Source organism: Malania oleifera, chromosome 8 (assembly GCF_029873635.1).
Source record: "Malania oleifera isolate guangnan ecotype guangnan chromosome 8, ASM2987363v1, whole genome shotgun sequence".
Classification (NCBI taxonomy): domain Eukaryota; kingdom Viridiplantae; phylum Streptophyta; class Magnoliopsida; order Santalales; family Ximeniaceae; genus Malania; species Malania oleifera.
This window is the reverse complement of record NC_080424.1, coordinates 77,468,639-77,495,176: the sequence shown is the minus strand read 5'-3', so window position 1 is coordinate 77,495,176 and position 26,538 is coordinate 77,468,639. Positions and strand designations below refer to the sequence as shown.

Sequence of the window (26,538 nt, the reverse complement as noted above, 5' to 3'; positions counted from 1 at the left end):
AAAATTATGTAAGAAAACAATCATATATTATTTATCTCATTTATCCCTTAAAATATAACTTTCAATACTTTTCCCATTCACCAGTTATTAAGATTTTTTAAATTCACCACTTATTAAGGAGTCGATTGGTATCACTATTAAAGATTACATAAACAGAAATCAAAAACAAAAACACAAAATCAGAAACATGAATTAAAATAAAAAACTAGCAACATATTTAGTTAATATTTATAAAATTAAAACAAATTAAAAACACTCATCCTCGTCTTTAAATCAAGTTATATTATAAAAATATGATTAACATAAATGGTAAAATAATACACATTAAATTAGTAAAAATATTTTGTAATTGACTTTATCAATTTTTTTAATTTATATTTATTTTTTATTTTAATTATATTTAAATTCATATGGTCATTTTATTTTTATTTTTATTTTTATTTAAAAGTGTATAAAATAAATGATTTAATAAAAAATAGTTTCTAAATATTAAAATTTCAAACAATAAATTGTCAAAATAATTGAAAACCATAAAATGTGACTTTGAATTTTTGTGCAAATAATTAAAAGTAGACAATAAAATTAGAAAATTGATAACATAAATAAAGTTTCTTTACCGTACAGAAATAAAACATAAAATAAAAATAATTTTACTTAGCATAGCAAGCCCTAAAATTATCACATTTTCATGAAAGTACTTCTATACAAGTGCATCTAAAACTTTAAATGAAGATAACAAAAATTAGTTAATAGGAATTTATCTCATATTTGGAAACTTGAATTTCATCCCTTAAATTTAAACTTATACAAACAAATTAATTCGACACCTAAATCTCTTCTCAAATATAAAAATTGGGGAATGATAATATAAATAACGTTACGCCACAGGCCCACTGCCCACAAGTGGCCTATCTGCGTCTGTTCTAACGGTTCCGTATCTTCCAAACCACGCAGCCTAAAACCCTCCGCAGATTCAAAACTCTACGCCCAATCTTCCTCGCTTGGTTACTCCGCCATGGGTTCCCACAAGAAAAAAGACAAAACGACGACCGCCGCCGCCGCCACAAGCACCACCACCGGCACCACCACAGCAGCCGCGAACCAAACGTGCCCCAATCCCTATTGTTTCTTCTGCACCATGAATGAACCAGAGCCGCCCCTCCGCAGAGCAGGAATCGCCAACTGCTTCAAACAACTCCCTCTCAGAGACGACCAAGAACACGTTCTAGTCCTCAGCGGCCTCTGGAACATCGCCATGACCCATCCCGACGACCCCGAGTTCCCCTCTCTCGGTGTCTTCCAATCCATGGCCAATTTGATCCGCCGCGGCGTCGCTGACCGACACTGGCTCCTCCGCCACCAGAACGTCTACATCCCCTACTACGCCGCCCACGTCATCGGCTCCTACACCATGAACAGGGCGGAGTTCGCCGCAAAAGCGGTGGACGAAGGAGTGATTCCGCCGTTGTTAGAGCTCGCGAGGGGAAAAATCAGCTGGGTCGAGCAAAGGGTCGCCGTCCGAGCCCTTGGACACCTCGCCAGCTACGAGCAGACCTTCGAAGCCGTGGCGGCGCACGAAGAGGAGGTGGTGAAATTAGCCATGGAAGTGGCTTCAACCTGCCTTGAGGCTGTGTACGTTGAGTTTGTGGGAGTGAAGGATTTGAAGAAGAGGGTGACGTATCACAGTGACTTGCTCACGAGAGGAATTGGGGGAGTGGAAATGGAGGACAGGAAAGCAGAGGAATGGGCGAGCCAGCTTCAGTGCTGGTCTCTGTATCTTCTCAATTGCTTCGCCTGCAAGGGGAGGGCTTTGGGTATCATTTGCCGGCGAAATTTTTTGCCGGAATTGGGTGAGATGTGGGGGGGATTGGTGAACCACTCCTCGCCGGCCGGGGTTGGGCTAATCAGAATCCTTTGTTACAGTGAAATTGGGAGAAAATGCGTAGCAGAAGCAGAGCAAGTTGTTGAAAAACTCTGTAATCTCTCGAGATCTTGTGATGATTGGCAGTATATGGGCATCGATTGTCTTCTGCTACTTCTCAAAGACCTAGGTACGAGGAGCAGAGTTATTGAGATTGTCGCCCCGTTCCTTGTGGATTTGATTGAACTTAAGAGCCTCGGGGACAGAGCACATTTAGGAGACACGATAGCAAGAACATTCCTTTCGGATTATAAGAACGGAAAACCAAAATCGAAGAACAAGAGAGTAGAAAAAGCTTTAGAAGAAATATGGGAATTGAAGGTTGGGAGGAGAAAGAGGGAGAAAATGTTGTCAGAAGAGAAGATTCGGGAGAGAATGGTGCTGGGGGGGCTGCTAAAAAAACAGGGGAACCAAATGTTTTGGTCAGGGGAGGTAGAGGAAGCCGTAGCGAAGTATTCGGAGGCATTGGAACTTTGCCCACTAACGATGAGGGAAGAGAGAACGGTTCTCTACAGCAACAGGGCTCAGTGCCATTTAGCGCTGAGAGACCCGGATTCCGCCATTAGAGACGCAACTCGAGCTCTGTGTCTGTGCAACCCCGCAAATTCCCACGGAAAAAGCCTGTGGAGAAGATCGCAGGCTTACGACATGAAAGGGTTGGCCAAAGAGAGCTTAATGGACTGCATAATGTTCGTCAATGGCTGCCTGAAGCAGAATACGACGCCCGCGCCGACGACGACCCAGAAGCGCGTGAAGATTCCGTACTACGCGGCGCGTATGATCAGCAAGCAGATGGACGCCACGTGGCTCTTCTCCGCCGCTCAATCAAAGATCGGTGCCCGCAAGGAGTGCAAAGGACAAGAATCTGGCGAGAGCGGGAACGACGTCGAACAGGGGAATGAGGAAATTATGAGGGTGATAATGGAGAACAAGAGTTTCAGGCTGCAGGGTAAGCATACCTGATTCATCAGCGCTGCTGTACGAACTCTCTGCAATACTGCAATTGCTTTTAAATTAATGAATTAAAGTCATGAACTTTACTAGTTTTATTAATTTAAACATATGTCAATATGTTGGTGCTGTTTTTCAGGTCTGTCAACCATTGCAGAGGAACCCTTTATCGGAAAGTTGGGAAAAGCTGCCGGAAAGAAGAGGAGGGAGAAAATCGGAAGCTGCAGGATGTGCTTCAACCATGAACATGATGGGCGAGTTATGGCCATCTGATCTTGTATATGTGCTCGTTCAATTCTATGACAGAGATTGGACGATGATAATGATTTTTCCTTTTGGGTTTAGACAAATCGATCACTCTTTGCACTTTGAATTCAGAAAGCCGATTTTCTTGGGGGGTAGGTTTCTGTATTTGTCCATGCATGCAGACGAGGAAGACGGGGGAGGACCACTACAGCATTATGGGAAAATATAAATTTAGGGAAGAGGAAAAAGACTGATTGACGTACCTTCCTTCCCTCCCCTTCTTTACTTGACTTTGGGGTCGCCGGCGGCGAGCTTGTTAGAAATTTAAATTGTAAATTGTTAGGCTTAGGCTCATTTTAGCGGGATCTGAAGTTGCTGTGTTCATCTTTATCAGACTATGGTTCACTTGAGAAAGTTATGCCCTGCGCATGTATACAAGAGGTAATTACTTGAATTTCATACTTGGTCTTTGTCAAATTGTATGTTTCGGGGGCAGCAGAATTTGATTTTGTACTCTAAATTTTAATATAAATTTATATTATATTTTATTCAAATTCAATACAAATTTAAATTAAAAAAAATTATTATTTTCAAGATGATAATTTGTTGAAGGACTATATAACCCAACAATTTTAATTATTATAGAAGATTTAAATTGTTTAATATTTGATCTTTCATAATTAAGGTGTGAAAGTGAATATCTATGTTTGATGTTGAAAGTCTCAATTTTAAATTCTAAAAAAAGATTAAGAGGAAGTCATTGTATAGCCTAAGCCTAGTGTAGGTCTCAATGAATGTCAATGTATGTCTGTGTCTCTTGTTGACATGAAATTTTGATAGTGTACATGGAGAGACAGTCTTCTATATGCCTCCAACATTATTTATTTTCTTTAATCTACAATGTAATGTGATCACCAAAAATCTTAAAACTAAATTATTATATCAAGAATCTTATACCTTTTGACCCATTTATGACTCGTACTCATTTAGATATGGGTCAATTGATTTACCCATTTAATTTTAAAATATTTAAAACTAATTGTTGAATGTTAGGTAAAATTTATAACTTTCTTCATACACTATCATCGTCACATATTTCTTCAATCTATGAAAGTTATTTAATCTATTACTCGATTGAAAAATATGTATGCAATCACATAATTACGTACATGTATGCTTGCATATTAATTGGATTGCATAACCAAAATGAATCAATTGAGTAGTACGCTTATAATTGTGTAATTACATATATATATATATATATATGTATATATATATTTGAACTGAAATTCAATAATTTCAAAATTATGTATAAATTTATGAGTTATAGTATTAATTACATGATAAATTATATAGTTTAATTTCAAATGATTGTTGTAGCAAATAATATATTATATATCTATAAAAATACTGACATATCAACGAACCAGTACACAATTATGTACATATTAATTGGCTCATATAACTAAAGCCAACCAATTATGCACACTATAATTGCATAATTACATAAATATATATACATGTAACCTAGTTGTCTATAATTAAAAAAATTATGTACATAGATTTTCTAATAATAACATTGATTTCGTAATTAATTATGTCACGCCCCGAACCTTCAGGTGGGTCTCAAGTGTGATTATAGTAACCTAATTTGTTTCTGTATCAATTCAAACATACATATGATACAATACAATAAGAGGGTCCGACCCCATAGGGTATACGGATGCCCTGTACACATACACATATACATCCATACTCCTTAGTTACGCAGCAAAAAAATGTTCATCTATCCATATAACATACCATACCAGAGTCTGTATAAAACTAGGATACACAACCCCCTACAATACAAAGGTATACAATCCCATAAATACTATACATGTTCCGGGTGTTTACAAAACCATCACGACAACCCAATTACAAAAAACTCGTACCTAACAGGCACTAATAACAGCTAACGACACCCCTGCTTCCGGTTGCTAAAATGCTAGTTACGGCTACCTGAAGGACTTGAAAACATTATACATACATTCGAGGTGAGACACCTCTCAGTAAGGAAGAAAGCAGATCAGTGTGTGGCATACCAGTGTTACTTTATGCAAAACATAACACTATACAATACGATACAGTTCGAAAAAATTTCCATACAGTTCCAGTATTTTCACAAATTTATTCTAATACATACGATACCCAAAACATACGGTCAGTGTCGTCACACTAATACACAACTTTGCTATGAAACTCGAAACTTCACAGCGATTACATTGCCAATACGATGTTGCTCACACTAGTATGCAACTACTCCTTGAACCCGAAGTTTCACAGCGATTGCATTGCCAATACGCAACTACTCCATGAAACCCGAAACTTCACAGTGATTACATTGCCAATACAATGTAGCTCACACCCCTTGGTGACTAGCCGAGATACATAGTGATATTTCACACTCTCAGATATAGAGTTAGACTCTCTCGCCCACGGTTTTCACACCGGTACATGGCGCAGTATACGGTAATTAGCAGTCATAGAGCTATTTCGGCATACGGTAATTAGCCGCCACTAGCCGATTTCACAAAACCTGGAATCATTTTAGAGCTCACACTCCTATACATATCAGCATACGGTAATTAGCTGCCACTAGCTGTTTTACAAATATCTAGAACAATTACATACAACTATACATTCCACACTTATTTGGTTTACGACAAATCATATCATTTTTCATTTCAAGTATACAGTTTATGCAAATATGGATAACAATCATTTCAATAATACAGTTTAAACAAAACAAACGGTTTTCCAAATGATACCCAAAATCCCTAATTTTTTCCGAAAACTGTAACCCGAAAATCCCGTATTTTATCTGATAGATTTTCCCAAATAAGTTACCAAAACATACATACGATCGTAGTCTACAAGCTTACCGATCCCGATGTCAAAAATAACTGATATAAACTAAATCCCCTTACCTTAACCTGAATTCCAATTACAAACTCTACGATCCCCAAAACTACGAACCAAGACTCCAAAACCTATAAACCACAGTACAATACATGCTTACAATTTGTACTACTACACATATTTCGAATTAGAAAGGAAAACCGAGCCTTACCTCGATTTTGTCCCAAAACACGAAACTGCTTGAAACGAGATTCTGATCCGCTAGAAACGTAGAGAATCCTTCCCTGTTCCTCGTATTAATGATAGATTTATGAATCCAGCGACAAACGGTGAAGATATCAAGAAAGAGAGAGAGAGAGAGAGAGAGAGAGAGAGAGAGAGAGAGAGAGAGAGAGATTTTTAAGCTAACTTAGCTTGGAAGCAACCCTTTTGGATATTTATAGCCTTTTGACTTGGGTGGATTTGTTAATGAATTGGCGTCCTCGTCGATGAGTCTGCCATTACCTTCGTTGACTAGCCAAGGTTCCAGATTTTTCCAAAATCCCTCGGGATCTCCTCGTTGACGAGACACTGGATTTCATCGCCGAGAATAGAAGGGACTTCGTCAACAAACTCTGGCTTCGTCAACGAAGCTTGCCCAAATTACCACTTTACCCCTTTCCCGAATATTAAATCCATAAATCTCGGTTCGGGTTCTTACAACCTCCCCCCCTTGCAAAAATTTCGTCATCGAAATTTGAAATCTCTCATTACGAACACATTCATACTACCAAATACATACACACTCTAAGAGGAACTTGCGACCATTTATACACAGCCCCGTTACGATACATACATACTTTAGAGAAAACGGCGGCCATTTATACGCAACCCCATCATGATACGTACATACATACATACATTCCCTCACTTATGGGGGAGGAATACCGTGGTTACATACATACACGGTCTCGGGAGCTCACAATACTACAAGACTCTCTCAGAGACTACCCACCCAATACTAATAAGATAATAGAGTATTACATACATACATACATACATACATACATACATACATACATACATACATACCCATACCAACCCTGCTATCCAACTACTACCTAGAACAATTGCAGATACTTCTGGCATATTTCTGTGTCCAATTCCCAAGAAGTTTCCTCAACCATGTGATTCTGCCACAATACCTTTACTAACGGTATTTCCTTGGTACGCAACTTCTGAACCTTCTAGTCCATAATCTGAACAGGCACTTTCTCATATGCCAAAGTATCCCCAATCACTAACAACTCGTAACTAATAACATGCAAGGGATCCGACACATACCTCCTTAACATGGATATGTGAAATACATCATGAATCCTTGAGAGCACAGGGGGAAGTACAATCCGGTAAGCTACTGGACCCACTCGTTCAAGAATATCAAACGACCAGATATACCTCAGGCTCAACTTGCCCTTCTTCCCGAACCTCATCACTCCCTTCATCGGAGCGATTCTAAGGAATACCTTACGTCCCACCTCGAACTCCAACTCACGGCAGCAAACATCTGCATAACTCTTCTGCTGACTCTGAGCCGATTTAATCCTCTCCCGGATCAAACCCACCTTCTCAGACACCTGCTGCACGAGTTCAAATCCTAAAACCTGACGTTCATCGACCTCATCCCAATAAAAAGGAGATCGACACCTCCTACCATACAAAGCCTCGAACGGTGCCATCCGGATACTAGCTTAGACGCTGTTGTTATAGGCAAACTCCACTAGTGGAAAAAACTGAATCCAACTAGCACTGAAGTCTAATACACAAGCCCGTAACATATCCTCCAAGATCTGTATTGTCGTCTCTGACTGTCCATCAGTCTAGGGTGGAACGCTATACTGAAAGTAAGCTTCGTCCCCAGTGCTTCCTGCAAGCTTTTCTAGAATTAAGAAGTAAACCTTGGATCTCGATTTGAAACAATGGACACTGGTACTTCGTGCATTCTTACTATCTCATACGCATACAGGTCCGCTAGCCTACTTAAAGGGTAGCTAACCTTCGTCGATACAAAGTGAGCAGATTTCATCAACCTGTCCACGATTACCCAAATAGCCTTCTGGCCATGAAGCGCTGGCGGTAATCCAGTAACAAAGTCCATGAAAATATGCTGCCATTTTCACACCGGAATAGGCAAGAGCTGCAATAGACCTGCCGGCCTCTAATGTTCAGCTTTCACCTGCTGACATGTCAGACACTACTCCACGAATTGGGCAATATCCCTCTTTATACCGCTCCACCAAAAATACTTGTGCAAATCCCGATACATCTTCGTACTACCCGGATGTACCATATACAAAGAACGATGCGCTTCCTCCAGAATCATCCTTCTGATCTCATCGTCGTTTGGAACACACAACCTGGTCCCAAACCTTAACATACCTCTGTCAGAGATGTTAAAATCCGCAGTCAAACCCTACTGCACTTTCTCCACAATCTCAGCTAACTCCGCATCATTAGCCTGTGCGGCTTTAATACGCTCAAACAAGGTTGGCTGGATCACCAAGCTAGCAATGAAAGTCTGATGATCACCAGACACCAACTCCACGCTAAGGCTTTCCAGATCCCGTATGACATGATGTTGAGCTACAACCGTAGATATTGCTGCATGCTCTGACTTCTGACTCAACGCATCTGCTACCACATTAGCCTTTTCTGAGTGATAACTGATCGTATAACCGTAGTCCTTTATCAACTCTAGCCACCACATCTGCCTCATATTCAGCCCCTTATGCGTGAAAAAGTACCTGAGGCTTTTGTGATCAGTGAAAATCTCACACTAAATACTATACAGTTAGTGTCACCAGATCTTTAGTGCATAAACTACAATAGCCAATTCCAGATCATGCATAGGGTAATTCTTCTCATACTCCTTAAGTTGTCGAGATGCATAAGCTATTACCTTACCCTATTGCATAAGCAAGCATCCCAAACCCTTCAAGGATGCGTCGCTATAGATCACAAAACCCCTATCCCCCGAAGGAATGGTCAATACTGGAGTAGTAACCAGTCAGTGCTTCAACTCAAGAAATCACTACTTGCAATCACTAGTCTAGTCAAACTTCACCCCCTTCTTGGTCAATCATGTCAGAGGTCCAGACAATTTAGAGAAACCCTCTACAAACCGACGATAGTAACCCGCCAATCCCAGAAAACACCAAACCTCTTGCACACTCTTCGGTCTCGCCCAGTCGACCACAATTTCAATCTTGCTAGGATCAACTGAGATACCGCCTTCAGACACCACATGGTCTAAGAATGCGACCTGATTCAACTAGAACTCACACTTCTTTAGCTTAGCATACAGCTTCCTCTCTCGCAGAATCTATGGTACCAACCTCAAATGGTTTTCATGCTCTTCTGGACTCCTCGAGTATACCAGAATGTCATCGATGAACACCACTACGAACTGATCCAGGTACTCATGGAAAACCCTATTCGTCAGATCCATGAACACTGCCGGCGCATTGGTAAGACCAAACAACATAACCAATACTTATAGTGGTCGTATCTAATTTGGAAGGCAGTCTTCGCTACATCCTTATATCTAACCCTTACCTGATCATACCTTGACGGTAGGTCAATCTTCGAAAAGACATGTGTTCCCTGCAACTGGTCAAAGAGATAATCTATATGTGGCAATGGATAATGGTTCTTCGCCGTCACCTTGTTAATCTCACGGTAATCAGTGCACATACGCATCGCCTCGTCCTTCTTCTTCACAAACAATATTGGAGCTCCCTAGGGCGAAACACTCGGTCGAATAAAACCCTGATCCAATAGTTCCTGCAACTGCTCCTTCAACTCTCGAAGTTCTGCTGGAGCCATCCAGTACGGAGCTTTAGATATCGGTGCCTTGTCAGGCAGCAACTCTATCACAAACTCCACCTTACAATTCGAAGGTAAACTGGGTAAATCAGTAGGAAATACATATGGAAACTCGTTGACCACTCGAATATCCTCGAGCCTTAACTCCTCCCTCAGCGGTTCCTTCAAGCAAGCTAGGTACCCCTGACATCCGTCCAAGAGTAGCCTCCTCTCCTGTAATGCTGATAGAATTTGTGGCATCGAATGCACACACGATCCCACGAACTCAAATTCCCATTCCCCAGGAGGTCTGAATACTACTACCTTTCTAAGACAATAAATCACTGCAAAACTGGAGAGCAGCTAATCCATCTCCAGTATGACATCAAAACCATACATGTCGTATACTACAAGATTCGTTAGTAGCAGTCTCCCATAGAACTCCACTAGGCAGTTCCCTAACATCTTACCACAGATCGTTACACTCCTAATTGGCATAGTCACAGACAACATCTCATTCATCACATAGGTTTTAGCCCCACATAACTCCCCACATAACTTCATAAAACTAGCAAATATAAACGAATGGGTTGCCCCCTAATCAAATAAAACAATAGCTCTATTCGAAAGCAATAACATGGTACCTGTCACCACGTTCCCAGCGTGTTCAGCATCTACTGGAGTTAGTGAATACACCTTTGCTAAAGTCGTGGTTGCCTAGTAGTTCCCCTGAGGCATCTGGTTACTCCCACGGTTCTGGCTCTACGCAGGCATATCTCTCATTGGTCCTTGACAACTCCGTGATATGTGGCCCGGCTTGCCACAGTTGTAGCAGTTACCCCAGAACCGCTGACATTCGCCATCGTGCCTTTTATGGAACTTGGCGCACGGTGCGGAGGATGGATCCCCTTGATAACTCTATCGCTCAGTGTTCTGTCGATAACCAGAACTGTAGTTCTTCTTCTTCTTCCACTGTCCCTGCCGAGGACCACTCCGAGGACTAGAAGATATCAGCCTCTTTCCCTGATCCTGCACTACCTCATCTCCTTAAAGGTCGGTCTCATCTATGGTGGCTTTATCCACTAAGACAAAGAACTCACGGATCGGCGGATGTCTTTCTTCAGACCCCTCTCAAATCTCCAAGCCTTCTCATGCTTATTCGGAACCAAGGCACAAACCGCGATAACTCGATAAATCTGGCCGCATACCTCTGCACTGTTAGAGTTCCCTGCATCAAGCCCAAAAATTCATTGGCCTTCGCATCCCGAGTGGAGACTGAGAAGTATCTCTCGAAAAATACCTCCTTGAAATGGCCCCACGTTATACCAGATGGACTAGATCTCTGCCTCTCAAGTAGACTCACCGTTGTCCACTAACGCCCTACCTCCCCAGTCAGCTAAAAGGTAGCGTACAAGACCCTCTACTTCTTAGTGCAGTGGAGGACTTCCAAAATCCTCTCGGTCTTCTCTACCCAGTCCTCCGCCACTATCGGATCAGGTCCTCCTGTAAATGCCAGAGGGTGCATGCGTGTGAACCTCTCAATGGTACACCCCACATCAGTAGGAGAGCTCTCGCGTCTCCTAACACTCCGCCTAATCTCTTAGATCACCTGTCTCGCCAAACCACAAGACACAGAAGGAGATTCATCGCTTGCCGTCTCCTCGGAACCACTCTCCAAGTTATCATCCTTGAGCTCCATTCTGAAAATAGAATAGGAATCGGTTAGAATTCCTATATCGTACACAGTTAACACAATCATAGAACTAATCATGTCAACTACTACTCTCACGGGTCTAATCTTGTCCCGTCACAACGACACGAATCCATCAATGGTTTGCCGTGATCTTTCTGAAATCGTCATTCCAGGAAGGACACAGAATACCGCCAATGAGTCCTTGTCTAGAAACATCACAAACCTCGACTTACACTACCCATTTCCTACATCCTATACACTGGTATGTACACATTAATACACCTAACCAAGTCTACAAGACCTAACAACCCGGTTAGCTCTGATACCAAGCTGTTATGCCCCGAACCCGCAGGTGGGTCCCAAGTGTGATTATAGTAACCTAACCTGTCTCTGTATCAATTCAAACATACATGATACAATACAATAAGAGGGTCCAACCCCGTAGGGTACACGGATGCCCTATACACATACACATATACATCCATACTCCTCAGTTACACAGCGAAAAAATGTTCATCTATCCATATAACATACCATACCAAAGTATGTATAAAACTAGGATACACGAACCCCTACAATACTAAGGTATACAATCGCATAAATACTGTACATATTTTAGGTGTCTACAAAACCATCATGACAACCCGGTTACAAAAAACTCGTACCTAATAGGCACTAATAGCAGCTAACGAAAACCCCGCTTCCGGTTGCTAGGATGCTAGTTACGGCTACTTGAAGGACCTGAAAACATTGTATGTACATTCGGGGTGAGACACCTCTCAGTAAGGAAGAAAGCAAGTTATATCAGTGTGTGGCATACCAGTGTTATTTTACGCAAAACATAATACTATACAATACGATACAGTTCGAAAACATTTCCACAAAGTACCATACAGTTCCAGTATTTTCACAAATTCATCCACTTCATATGATACCCAAAACATACGATCAGTGTCATCACACTAATACACAACTACGCTATGAAACCCAAAGCTTCACAGCGATTACATTGCCAATACGATGTGGCTCACACTAGTACGCAACTACTCCATGAACCCAAAGCTTCACAGCGATTACATTGCCAATACACAACTACTGCATGAAACCCGAAACTTCACAGTGATTACATTGCCAATACAATGTAGCTAACACCCCTTGGTGACTAGCTGAGATACGTAGTGATATTTCACACCCTTGGATATAGAGTCGGACACTCTCGCCCACAGTTTTCACACCGGTACATGGCACAGCGTACAGTGATTAGCAGCCACATAGCTGTTTCGGCGTACGGTAATTAGCCGCACTAGCTGATTTCACAAAACCTGAAATCATTTTGGAGCTCACACTCCTATACATATCAGCATACGATAATTTTCCGCCACTAGATGTTTTACAAATACTTGGAACAATTACATAAAACCATACATTCCACACTTATTTGGCTTACGGAAAATCATATCGTTTTCCATTTCAAGTATACAATTTATGCAAATATGGATAACAGTCATCTCTTTAATACAGTTTAAACAAAACAAACGGTTTTCCAAACAAAGCAGAGATGATACCCGAAATTCTCAATTTTTTTCGAAAACTGTAACCCAAAAATCCTGTATTTTACCCGATAGATTTCCCCAAATAAGTTACCAAAACATATATGCGATCGTAGCATACAAGCTTACCGATCCCAATTTCAAAAATTACTGATAAAAACTGAATCCCCTTACCTTAACCCGAAATTCCAACTATGAACTTAATGGTCCCCAAAACTACGAACTAAAACTCCAAAACCTACAAACCACAGTACAATACATGCTTACAATTCGTACTACTACACATATTTAGAATCGGAAAGGAAAACTGAGCCTTACCTCGATTTTATCCCAAAACACGAAACTGCTTGAAACGAGATTCCGATACGCTAGGAACGTAGATAATCCTTCCCTATTCCTCGCAATAACATTAGATTTATGAATCCGATGACGAACAACAAAGAAATCAAGAGAGAGAGAGAGAGAGAGAGCTTCGAGTTCTAGAGAGAGAGGGAGAGATTTTTAAGCTAGCTTAGCTTAGAAGCAACCCTTTTGGATATTTATAGCCCTTTGACTCGAGTGGATTCGTCGACGAATGGGCGTCCTCGTCGACGAGTTCGCCATTACCTTCATGGACGAGACGATGGCCTCGTCGACAAGCCGAGGTTCTATATTTTTCCAAAATTCCTCGAGATCTCATCATCAACGAGACACTGAATTTTGTCGTTGAGAACAGAAGGGACTTCGTCGATGAAGTTTGCCCAAATGACCACTTTACCCCTTTTCCAAATATTAAATCCATATATCCCGGTTCAGGTTCTTACAAATTATATAGTTTAATTTCAAAAGATATTTGCAGTCAATACTATAATTACTTATGTATCTTTAAGTTAAAGACATATCATAATTAACCAATTACGTAATTACGTTCATACATACATACATACGTACATACATAGATATTAATTGGTTTGTATAAACTAATCCGACCAATTCTTTACACTCATAATTGTATAATTATGTATGTTCATAAGCAAAACAAACCAATTATGTTCATATAATTACACAATTACTTGCATACTTGAACCAAACTATCAATATATTACAAAATTATGTACATAGATATTCGAATTACAGAATTCATTATGCAATTATAAATTTTAATTTCAAATGTTACATGTAACTAATACTATAATTACATATATGTATAATTACGGACATATCTAAACTGAAGTTAAATAATTACTATTAGCCTTAGAGGCTACATAAGCTTTATTGTCTTGTTTTGATGATAACAACCCATTAGGGGTTCTAGGTTAGCTTATCTTTGCATATCAAGTCATAGTAAGTATAAATACAAATGTAAAGATTAAGTAAATTAGTAATAAGTTAGACATCATAAAAAAGGGGAAGAACGTTAGCCTTGGTGGCTACACCATCATTGTTTAAAGTGTTTTGATGATATTAACTTATATATTATTCCTAATGTTTTCCTATCTTTGCAAATCATGTTTAGTACAAATACTTGTACATGAAGTACTAGATCGAAGGCAAAGATCAGACCAAGTAGATGCCAAGAAGCAAAGATCAAATGGACACGTACTCGAAAGGACCCAAGCATGACCAAAGGAAGCTTAATGTAGTCTTATATGTATTTGAGGAGTGTTTGAGGTAGTCTATGTTGTAACTCTTGCGGGTGTATTTCTTGCATGATTTTTGAGCAAGAGTTAGGCATTGCATATGCATACTAGGAAACTTGAGTTTATAGGATTGCAGTAAAGTCACAAACTCACATTCATGGTTTTCAAAGTTAAATTCAAAGAGTTTGTCAAAAACAATCCTAAACTCAAAATATGTTTTCAAATGGACAAGTTTTTAACATCCTAGTTTTAAGAACATTTTTATATATGGTCTCGGTTTTGTCAAAACATGGTTAATGTTTTAAAGCTTTAAGAAAGTTAATTATATTTTTGTAAAAGGACATTCTAAGTATATAAGATATCAAATGATCTTTCAAATTGTATTTTCATAAATCAAGATATCTTATATTTGAGGAAAAGCTCACTTGGATAAGTTTTAATCTTCATTAGACTCTATATATTTTATATACTTTTGTCCAAGAATGTTTTAAGTGATTAAAATACTTTTTGGTTGGGTTTAAAACCTCAATTATGCACCTATCAAAATTAATGAACACCTTTTGGTATTTGGGGCATAAATTTTGTTAGAAAAATCCAAAAAGGGCGATCTTGGTGTCTATGGAAAGTTAATAAAAAATCCCACCACTTTCATGTTGATGAATTTGACAATTTCAGGAAAACAGTCGAAGGTTTTGGGAAAACCATTGATGGTTTGCGTCTAGATTTCCGCCCCAAAGGATATAAATGGCTAGTTTGCATGGTTTTTTTTTTTTTGTTTTAAATGTCCAACGGTCATAAAATGGCTAGCAACCTACTTTTCCTATAAGTACAAGTCCTTAGACTTGTTTAACAAACGTTTTGATGATTTATAGAAGCTTATAGTGAAAAATATCCTTGATTCCAAAACCTAGCACATTGCATCTTAGTTCATATTCACAAGTGCTCATCTCTCTTATTCTCCAATCTTGTTTGATACAATTCTTGAGAGAGAAGTTTGAGGTTTGCTTTGTATTTAATATTTTATCATTCAAGGAGCATTCTCATTGTAATCATGTACTTTGTGTAAGGTTCTTTGTGAACCCTTTCGAGGGTTCTTGGTGAACCACTTGGTAAAGGCTCTTTGTGAGCAAGTAGGGACTTGTTCCCAAGTGTAGGGTTGTGTACCCGAGTTGTAAGGCTTGCTCCGCCGGGGAAGGAGCATTGATAGTGGATTGTGGAATCTTGGGCTTGGTGCTAAGGCGTGGACATAGGCTTGGATCCAAACCACGTAAAAATCCCGGTGTTGATTTTCTCTCCATACTCTTTATTTTATTGTCTTGTGCATGATTTATATTTTGTATATTGTGATATAATTGCTTGCCATCTTGCCAAGACTATTGTTTTTTAGAGAGAATTTTTTAATACGCAAAAAGAGTCAATGACCACCCTTTGACTCTACATTGTATATCCGTTGCGGGGCACACGTATTGTTGAAAATTCCACTTGTGAGTTTGTCCCACATTAGAAAATTAGAGTGGATGATGGGTGCTTATATACATGGTTGGGCCCAAGATCAATAGGCTTAAGCTTTTGGGTCAAGTTGATGTTCACCCATGTGTATCAAGCTCACCAATAGGCTCCTCCGGTCCTAACACATATATACTCTCGACCTACGACATCTAACAATTACGTATATGCACACATTAATTAATTTGGAAAACTAAATCAAATCAATTACGTACGTAAATATTTGCGCCATTGTGTACATATTCGAATGGAATTGTCTATGATTATAAAATTATGTTCGTATATTTGTAAATTATGGTATTAACTATGTAATTGTGTACATATTCGAACAAAATTCTCTATGATTATAAAATTAAGTCCATATATTTCTAAATTATAGTATTAATGTATATGTAATTGTGTTGTTTAATTACATAACTACATAATTACAGACATATTTAAACTGAACCAGTTATATTTGCATATGAACTAAATCAAATGCGTACATTTATAATTATTTATAACTACAAAATTATGTATGTCAATTTTTTGAATAATTGTGTTAACTATGTAATTATGTAGTTTAATTTCAAATGATAGGTGTAGTCAACTATTAATTTAATTACATACCGATAAAATTACAAACATACCTAAATTTAACCAATTATATAAAATAGGTAAATGCATGCATATTAATTGGTTTAGTAAACCAAAGTAAATCAAATTACATGCATATATTAGCCTTGGTGTATTCCCAAGAGGGGGGGGGGGTGAATTGAGTATTTAAAAATTAATCCCCTAAGTTAAACCAAATCAACAACAGCATTACACAAACCTAGTATCTTTCTATTTAATTATAACCCAATCAATACATGCATTACCTATAATGAATCAAGCATACAACATACATGTGCTGAAAAATAAAAGCGCTAAAAATAAATTTGCAGAAATATAAAGAACATGCACGATATGTTATCGGGGTTCGGCCAACTGTGCCTACGTCCCCGCCTCTAACTCGCAAGCCTGAGGATTCCACTAATGCTCACTTAATGGGTGAAGCGGCACCGATTACAACCAGGTCAATTAGCACAGGGCTGACCTCAACCTTTACAAATTCTCCTTGTGGGGCGGAGAAGGCCTTAACAATCCTTACGGGTTAGATTACCGCCCCCTCAGGCCACGCCTAGAATACAACAGTATTTTTCTCAATAAGAATGGTACAGTGATTATGCTTTCATGTAAAGCAGATATGTACCCAATACGCGCAATCACATGCACATCAACAATATAGGTCATGTAAGTTCAGTGATGTAAATAGTTATGCAAACAACACTCAATAGGGTATGATCAATGGAGTGTTCAATACAATACAAGCAATATCTTTGAAATTAGGTAAATATTAAATTTCAATGTTCAATCAGAATTTTAAAGATGCTTAATCAAATATGCAAACTAACTCAAAATATTTTCCTTCAATGTAATGAGCTCAAGAGTAGTTTGAAAAGTATAGCTTGTAGAAAATGTTTTTGCACAACAAAATCAAAGTTAAGGGAATCTTGCAATGACAATGCAAAGACCCCTAAGCTTGTTAGTTTATCCCAACGCAATATTCATAATATTGAAATCTGTGGGACAAACTAAACCAAACTTCCTAAAAATAATATCAACAATCATACAAGAAAATGGGAGATTTAGCACTCACTAACAATCACAAGCACACTCTATAAGCTCTCACAATCTCAGAATGTATCAAAGGAATGGAAATTTGAGAGTATTTAGACAAAGAGAGTGTTTTCAAAAGAGAGGATTTTTGGCTAATGAAATTACTAATTATTGCTAATGTTTGCAAATAAACCTATATTTACAGGCAAGGGTAAAATTATAACCGTTTGGAACTTGTTGGGAATTATTATAAAAGTTTCAAATAGTTTAAACACAATTAACCTAACTTAACTCGATTTTACCACAATTAAAATAATTTTAACCCGAAGAGGTTCAGGTGGCTGAACTGTGATTTGGTCGCCCGAACAGACACAATAATAAAAGCTATTAAAATCTGTTCGATAGCTCGAGTTCAAGTTTGGTGGCCCGAATCAAAGTAAAAAACATTGCTTCGTAAATTTAGGTGCCCGATCATAGGTTCGGTAGCCCAAACTCATGTGTTCGGTTGCCCGGGGTTCAATTTGAACTAAACAACTTGATAGCCCGAGTTGGTGGAATGTCCCTTTCAGGTGGTTCAGACGCCCATGGAAGGTGTGCATAAATTTGGTCGGTCACCCGAGAGTCTAAGTCAACTATTGACTTCTCAATAGTTTGGGCGCTCGAGGAGTTTTGAACTCCTGGGGTTCTATCGCCCAAGCTATCTCAAACTTTCCAATAAAATTCAATTTTAAGTGCATTTTTAACACTTTTGTATTTTGTATGATATGTGTGTGAGTGTTGGGACCTAAAGTCATATTATGGTCTTATTGAGGCCGTTTTGAGACGATCCCAAAAATACTAACTGCCTTGGCCCTGAAATTCTTTGATAGCCCTGCATTCAATCTGAGACACCAAGCCCTATCAGCAAGAGTCTGATTCATCCATTCTATCACACCATTTTGCTGAGGTGTCTGGTGAACTGTAAAATGTCTCTTGATGCCCTGCTCCGCACAAAACTCCATAAACCGAGAATCAGCGTATTCAGTCTCATTATCCGACCTTAAGTATTTGATTCTCCTCCTTATTAGGTTTTCCACTTCAGCCTTCCAAATCTTAAACTTGGCAAACATACTAGATTTGTGACGCATGAAGTAAACCCAAACCTTTCGTGAGTAATTATCAATGAAACTCACATAATACACATGTCCACCATTTGATGCAACTCTAACTGGGCCCTAAGCATCTGAATGCACATAGTCAAGAATTCCTTTCGTCTTATAAGTAGCTGAACTAAATTTTGCCCTATTCTGTTTTCCAAGAACACAAAATCTATAAAATTTCAACTAACATGATTTCAAACCTTTCAACAATTTTATTTTGTATAGTTCTTTTATGTCATGTTCTCCCATATGTCCAAGATGCATATGCCACAGGACGGTCTCATCTAATTCAACATCCATAGCTGCAACTTTACCTACGACAGTAGTTCCCTACAATGTGTAAATATTTCCATCTAGTTTCTACCCTTTCATTACAATCAGATTACCTTTCCATACCTTTAAGACTCTACCTTTGGACTTGTAATTGAAGTTATTACAATCCAAAGTGCCAAGTGATATCAAACTCTTTCTTAACTCAGGTATATATTTTACATCACACAATGTTCTTACAGCACCATCAAACATTTTTATCTTACATTTCCTACACCAACGATCTTACAAGAAGCATCATTACTCATAAGAACTGATCCAGAGTTTACTAACTTGTAAGTGTTGAACCACTCCTTGTTTGGAGTCATGTGCTAAGAACATGCCGAGTCAAGTATCCAAGAGTTCATTAGATTATTCGACTCCTCTGAAACTGATAGAACACCACCATCCATTGAATCCTCTTCTTGAGCAACATTCACAGATTTTGAAATCCCCTCATGCTTATTAGCATTTCCCTTCTTTTAATCTGGACACTCCGGTTTCACATGCCCCTTTTTACCACATTTATAACACCGAATTTCCTTCTTCTTCTTGGATTGATTTCGGGATTTCTAAGTAGACCCATTCTTAAACTTTCCTTTGCCTCGCTCATTGCTACCCTTTATCACAAGTCCTTCTCCTTCATCACAAATCTTCAATCTTTGATGAAAATTCAACAAGGCACTTGTTACCTCTTCTAAATCAAGAGTTTCTTTTCCCCATGTAAGAGTGGTCACAAGATTTTCATTGGTATGAGTAGAGGGTAAGGAATTTAATAGCATCAAAGCCTTATATCATCCTCATCAAACTTCACTTCAGCTCTCATAAGATCACTTATGATTTGATTAAATGCATTGACGTGTTGATCTAGATTAGATCCTTATACCATATTAAGCCAACATAAACGTTGCTTAAGAAAATGTTTGTTATTGAGGGATTTAGACATGTACCAACTTTCTAAATTTTGCCAGATAGCAGCTAGAGAATCCTCCTCCATCACCCGACAGAGAACTTCGTTGGCCACACAAAAGCGTTTTGTAGATGTTGCCTTTGCTTTCAAATCGACCCATGTTGTCTCATCCATTCCTTCCAGTTGAGTATTAAGCAGAGCCTTAGTCATTCCTTATTGCACGAGAAATTCCTTCTCTCTCTTCTGCCATAAACCAAAGTTTTCGGTTCTATCAAATTTGACGATGTCAAACCTTGCAGAAGACGATCCTAATGCCATAACAACTTTTCTCTTATACCAATTTGTTGTGATAATGGATCAGATAATGAAGATGCACAATGGAAATTAAACAACAAGTAAATAAAAACGTACACAACCTGAACAACAACATAAAGATTTACGTGGTTCGGCAAAGCCTACATCCACGGAAGCAATGACACACAAGTTTTCACTAAGAAAATCAAGATGTACACAATACACTTCTCTAATGATCATCATCCATCTCATATATGCCTAGAATGACATATGTAAAAGTTTCTCAGAGGTTTCCTCCCCTTTGCCCAACCACCCAACGTTCAAAATTCAAAAATTATGAAAAACTGCTCATAGCCCAGGCGCCTCTTGTCGACGAACACATGGCTTTGTTGACGAGACCAAGAAGACCTTTTGTTGACGAGAACAGACTTTCGTCAATGAATCCAAAAGTCTGAAATTTCCTGCTCTCGGTAATTACTCGTCGGCGAACTTAAGAGCCTTTGTTGACAAGCCTCTGTTGTCCCCTCGTCGACGCACATAAGCCCTCGTCGACAAGGCTACTGTGCTGCCCCGTTCATGTTTTTCCTTCTTCCTTCTTTGCTTATAAAAACAAAAGTATAAGAGCCACAAATATATATATATATATATATATATATATATAGAGAGAGAGAGAGAGAGAGAGAGAGAGAGAGAGAGATGGGATTTAACCAAGTAAAAAATGCTATCTCAAGTAGCGTTTTTTAATCGCCACACATCAGCTGATGAGGGGATCACACAGATAAAAAAACGCTAGTCCATCCAGCATTTTTTGGAACACGTCAATTTAGAGAATAAAGTTTCATCCGAACTGTTTTTAAATAATTTTAATTAAAATAATTGCAAAATCAGGAAAAAAAAAAAGAAAAAAAACTCCTAATTTATTTCCTTTTTTGGGTCTGGAAAAATGGATAACTTTTCGCACTTTGAATTCAGAAAGCCGATTTCCTTGGGGATAGTTTTCTGTATTTGTCCATGCATGCAGACGAAGAAGACGGGGGAGGACCACTAGAGCATTATGGGAAAATATAAATTTAAGGAAGAGGAAAAAGACTGAAGGACGTACCTTCCTTCCCTTGCCTTCTTTACTTGACTTTGGGGTCGCCGGCGGCAAGCTCTTTCAGAAATTTAAATTGTAAATAATTAGGCTCAGGCTCATTTTGGCTGAAGCTGCTGTGTTCGTCTTCATCCGACTGCGGATCAGTTGAGAAAGTTATGCCCTGCGCATTTATACAAGAGGAAATTACTTGAATTCCAGATCGACCACTAACGTGCATGAATTTTAACAAAATAAAAGACCAATTAATGGTACTGAATTCTATTTAAATTTATATAAAGTTAAATTTATAAACACAACATGACAAAGTTTCATGCACGTTCTTTTACACTCTACGTGCATATATGACAATTTATTAATTGGTTACGTACAGAAGTGTATTTTCAATTTCTGTTTATACTTCCTTGAAAAGTTGATTATTTTAGTTGATGACTTATGCTTGCCACCAACTATATGGCAAATTGGCAATTCATTTCTTCAAATAAATAAATAAAGGGGGCAATTCCTTTGCTTTCCCTGTTTAATCGCTTCGGCAAGAAACCATGAATACTTACCCCATGCATTTACTAGCTTAGCCTTGTCAAATTGTGTGTTGGAAGATAATTTTTTTTTTTATAATCTAGGGACTCTAGTCACTATTGTGCCACTTTAGACACTAAGGTGCACACCAAACCTGGAGGATGAAAGTTGCCCGTCCATTGACCCATTCCTGGTAATTCACCGGTATAATGTCTCAAGAGAAAATCGAATCCATGACCTTAGGATCACCAAAAGTAATCTTGGAGTAGGATTCATGCCCAAATGTGGGGTTCACTCTCAGGATATTCTTGGGACACGGTTCAAAAAATTATAATTTTCAAGTTGAGGGATTGTGTAGCTCAACAATTTTATTATTTTGGACATTTTAATTGTTTCATATCCAATCTTTCATAATTAAGTGATGAGAGTGAAAAAAGAGGAATGAGATTGAGATAGAGAATGATTTCTCCTTATTTTGTTCACTACTTGTATAATGGTATATGATATCTATGTTTGAAGTTAAAAGTCTCAATTTTAAATTCTAGAAGAGAATGAAAAAGAGGTCATTGTATAGCCTAGGCCTAATGTAGGTCTAAATGGGTTGGATGGGTGTATCCGCTCAACCTATTAACCCATTTAAAATCTCAACCTTATTTATAATGGGTATGCGTGGGTTAATAGGTAAGGGTAGTAATTGTCACCACTACACCTACCGTACAATTAACGAAACAAGTAAATAATGTGGATCATGATGATTTTATGTCATTTATGCAACATAATTCCTTTCATGTATCACGAGGTTAGCATTTATTTAGATAAGTCGTAATGAGAAAAAATCTAAGCCGTTCAGTGATGTTCGCATCAAAAGTTGGTCTAACAATAATGTCAAAGCACAATATTCATCTCCAATATTCTCAAGACACGATTCAAGAAATTATTATTTTAAGTATAATAATTTAGATAAATCATAATGAGGAAGAATACAAACTATTTACTAACGTTCATATCATAAATTGGTCTAACAATAATGTTGAAACACCATATTCATTTTCCATAATTTGTACATATATGAATTACAAATATATATATATATATATATATATATATATATATATATATATGCTCATTTATGCATTTTAAGTAGACGCCAATACTTTAATCAATAGGTCTGTTATCGTCATTTTGACAACAATGTGTTTAATCAACACCATTTATCTCATACCCTTTCTTTAGAAACAAGATATATCAACTTTATGTATTTTGATTGAGTTGAACACTTGTTATTTTTAGAGTAGAAAACATCATAGAGTACTTTGAGGGTCTTTAAAATAGAATCCATTATTCGAAGTCCGAAATGAAATTTCTCAATCAAATTTCTAATTAAGATGCTACCTTATGGGATGCTACAGTCTCCATTATGGATGAGGTTGTACTTGTAGGTGAGCGTATAATCATTTGTTCCTTGAAGATATCACATTACTTTTTATTCTTGTAGTTTTCCAATGATCCATTTCATGATTATTTTAATCAGCATTCTAATAAGATTACAACGATCGTGGCGAGTACATGTCTAACCCTAATTCAAGCTTCCAATAGCATATACACATGGAATATTTTATCATTTGCTTTCGCTCAATTTCATTGATATGGCTTTATTTTTTACTTAATTTGTCAACTTTCAAGGTAGGGGTTGGAATTGTTAAATTTTGTGATTAAAAATTTGTAAGAAATTTGACAAACTAAATGATGAAGGGCTCACTCTACACAATTTTAGGGAGAAACGCATTCCTAATTATTTGTATACAGACATAAAATAAGGATTAAATGACCATTAAGAAACAATATGCACATAAGTTTTTGGTATAAGGAGAACCAAATCAAACATTTTAGAAATGGATCAGTTTTCATTTGACAATATTTCACAAATTTTAAATCCAAAATATTGGACAATATCAAATTCATGTTTAATATAAAAAAAAATAAACATATATATATTTCTTATGTTCGATCAATTTTACTCATGATATAAGTTATTATTATACGATAATTTTTCTTTCAAAAATACAACTTCAACAAGGTTAGTATTTGAATCCTCCTTATTTATACATTAGTGCATTACAACTAAAGTCAGCCAAAAATAACCACGTAAATGATGTTACTTAAGAGTCTCCATCATAGCCCCTTTTGTTTTTGTTTGAAGGAAAGAAAAAGAAAAAAAGAAAAAAAGAAATTGAACTAGTTGATAAGAAATTGGGGTTAGGTTAGGAAAAGTTGCACTAGCCCACAAGAAAAGACAGAAAGATCCTATACTTTTATTTATTTATTTTTCTTTGAACATGAGCTTACTTGATTTATATTTTATAGTATAAGTTAATTAAAAGAAAGATTTCTAGATGCATATTGCTAATTAACTTAGTTTGGTTCCTTTGTTATTAATTGAAGACTATTGATACTTAATCCAAAGTAAAATAAAAAATTAAAGTCAATAGTAATGAAAATGGTTTAACAAAATTGTTTTAATCAGGGTAGTTGGATTGACTCAAGTGGTAAGGGTGGTTTATAACTTTGACAACCTCACTGTCACTGGTTCGATTCCCCCTTAAGAGGTTACCCTACTGAATTACTAGGGGTGCGTCAATGGGTGGGCGGCAACAACTTCACCTCCCAGATTTGGTGCCGCACCACCGAGTCACAAAGTGGCACGGTGGTGGCTGGAGTTCCTAATCATTAAAAAAATTTATTTTAATAAAAAAAATACATTGAGTTGTTTGCAAATTGTTTAGAGTTCTTTTTGTAAATGCAAATATTGAAACTTACCTTGTGATGATGTTTGCATGGGTTGATAAGCAAATGCTTTATAATTAAAATTTCTCTCAAATTTCATGCAAAGAGAAATTCCTAACCCTCTTTTCATATATCATCATCGTCAAGTCAAGAGGAAGCTTACACATAACTTGGTTCAAGTTATTTAATCCAAAATCTGTACTTTCCACAGACAATGTCAACGGTGCTAAAAACTCAAATTTTTTCTTGTTTTATCTTTATTTTAAAATAATATATTAAATAATACCCTGTTTAGAAAAATATTTTTCAAAATGACTCTGATATAATCTCGTTGCTTGAGACATCGATACATGGCAAGCAGATCTCGCTGGATCATCTAGCGAGATTTGCCTGAAAATAGAACGGCGCCCCTTACCCTCCCAACCACATCGTTTCCCACCTCTCTGGCTACTTCTCCTTCCTCGTCTTCGATCACTCCACTTCCACCCTGTTCGTTGCCTCCGTACGTCTTCTCTATTAATTTCGCTTTCACTAATTTTATTCAATCCAACTAAATCCCTCCATCATCAATCATTAATTTCTCTAGTATTATATACATAAATATAATTGTGAAATTAAGTAATGATGAATTAATTTGGAGGCAGTAGTAAAAGTGTTTGAATCAGAGATTTCATATTAGGATCGGAGGAGCCCATGGGCAGGCTTGATACACATGGGTGAACACCAATTTGACCCAAAAGCTCAAGCTAATTGGGTCTTGGGTCCATCCATGTATATAAGCACCCATTATCCACTTTAATTTTCCAATGTGGGACAAACTCACAAGTGGAATTCTCAATATTTCAGTCATGGAGAGCTCAAATCTGAAGCAAAAACTGTACAACCAGCGAAAGTACCCTTGAATTGTCGGATTGGAGAAGAACACAAAGATTGTTGAGGCAGTGATCTTGAATCTCGAATTAGAGATTGGTTGAGGCAACTCAAATCAAGGATTTGTTGATGCAGCAGCCTGAAGTCTCGAATCTGGACTCAATATGAAGTATATTGAGTTCATTCGAGCACTTCATTTGAAGAAGAAAGGGCAGAATGGTCATCTCGCCGACCACTCTATTCGACAACCTTCAATGGAAGAAATGGTAGAGAGAGGCTACATCACTTCATCGACGGTCACTCCATCTGAAGAAGAAAGGGCAAAAGGCTTCGTCTCGCCGGCCACTCGATTTGAAGACCTTCAATGGAAGAAACGGCAAAGAGAGGCTAAGGATTTAGGGGGATTTTCAATTTTCAGGCAAATCTCGCTGGATGATCCAACGAGATTTGCTTGCCACGTGTCGACTTCCCAACTACACTGACCCTTTAAATCTCGCAACAAATCTCGCTGGATCAAGTAGCGAGATTAAATCAGAGTCATTCTGAAAAATATTTTCCTAAATAGGGTATTATTTAATATATTATTTTAAAATAAAGATAAAAAGGAAAAAAACTCCTAAAAACTCTCTTGTCAGCAATGCAAGATATAATCGACATAGTTGAGGGGAATGTTTGTGTATGGTTTGACTCGAATTTTCCAAAGCGTGCACTTTATGCGTTGCATACTTATATCGCAGGCTCATACAAGG

General features: G+C 37.8%; 1 protein-coding gene across 1 annotated transcript; it reads left to right on the top strand.

Annotated features, from left to right (window-relative positions):
- The first annotated feature begins 641 nt into the window (after positions 1-641).
- Positions 642-3,675, top strand: LOC131162408 (uncharacterized). Its single transcript, XM_058118857.1, has 2 exons — positions 642-2,870; positions 3,012-3,675. The coding sequence occupies exons 1-2, from the start codon at positions 1,016-1,018 to the stop codon at positions 3,143-3,145; spliced, it is 1,989 nt and encodes a 662-aa protein (XP_057974840.1). The 5' UTR covers positions 642-1,015; the 3' UTR covers positions 3,146-3,675.
- The last annotated feature ends 22,863 nt before the right edge of the window (positions 3,676-26,538 follow it).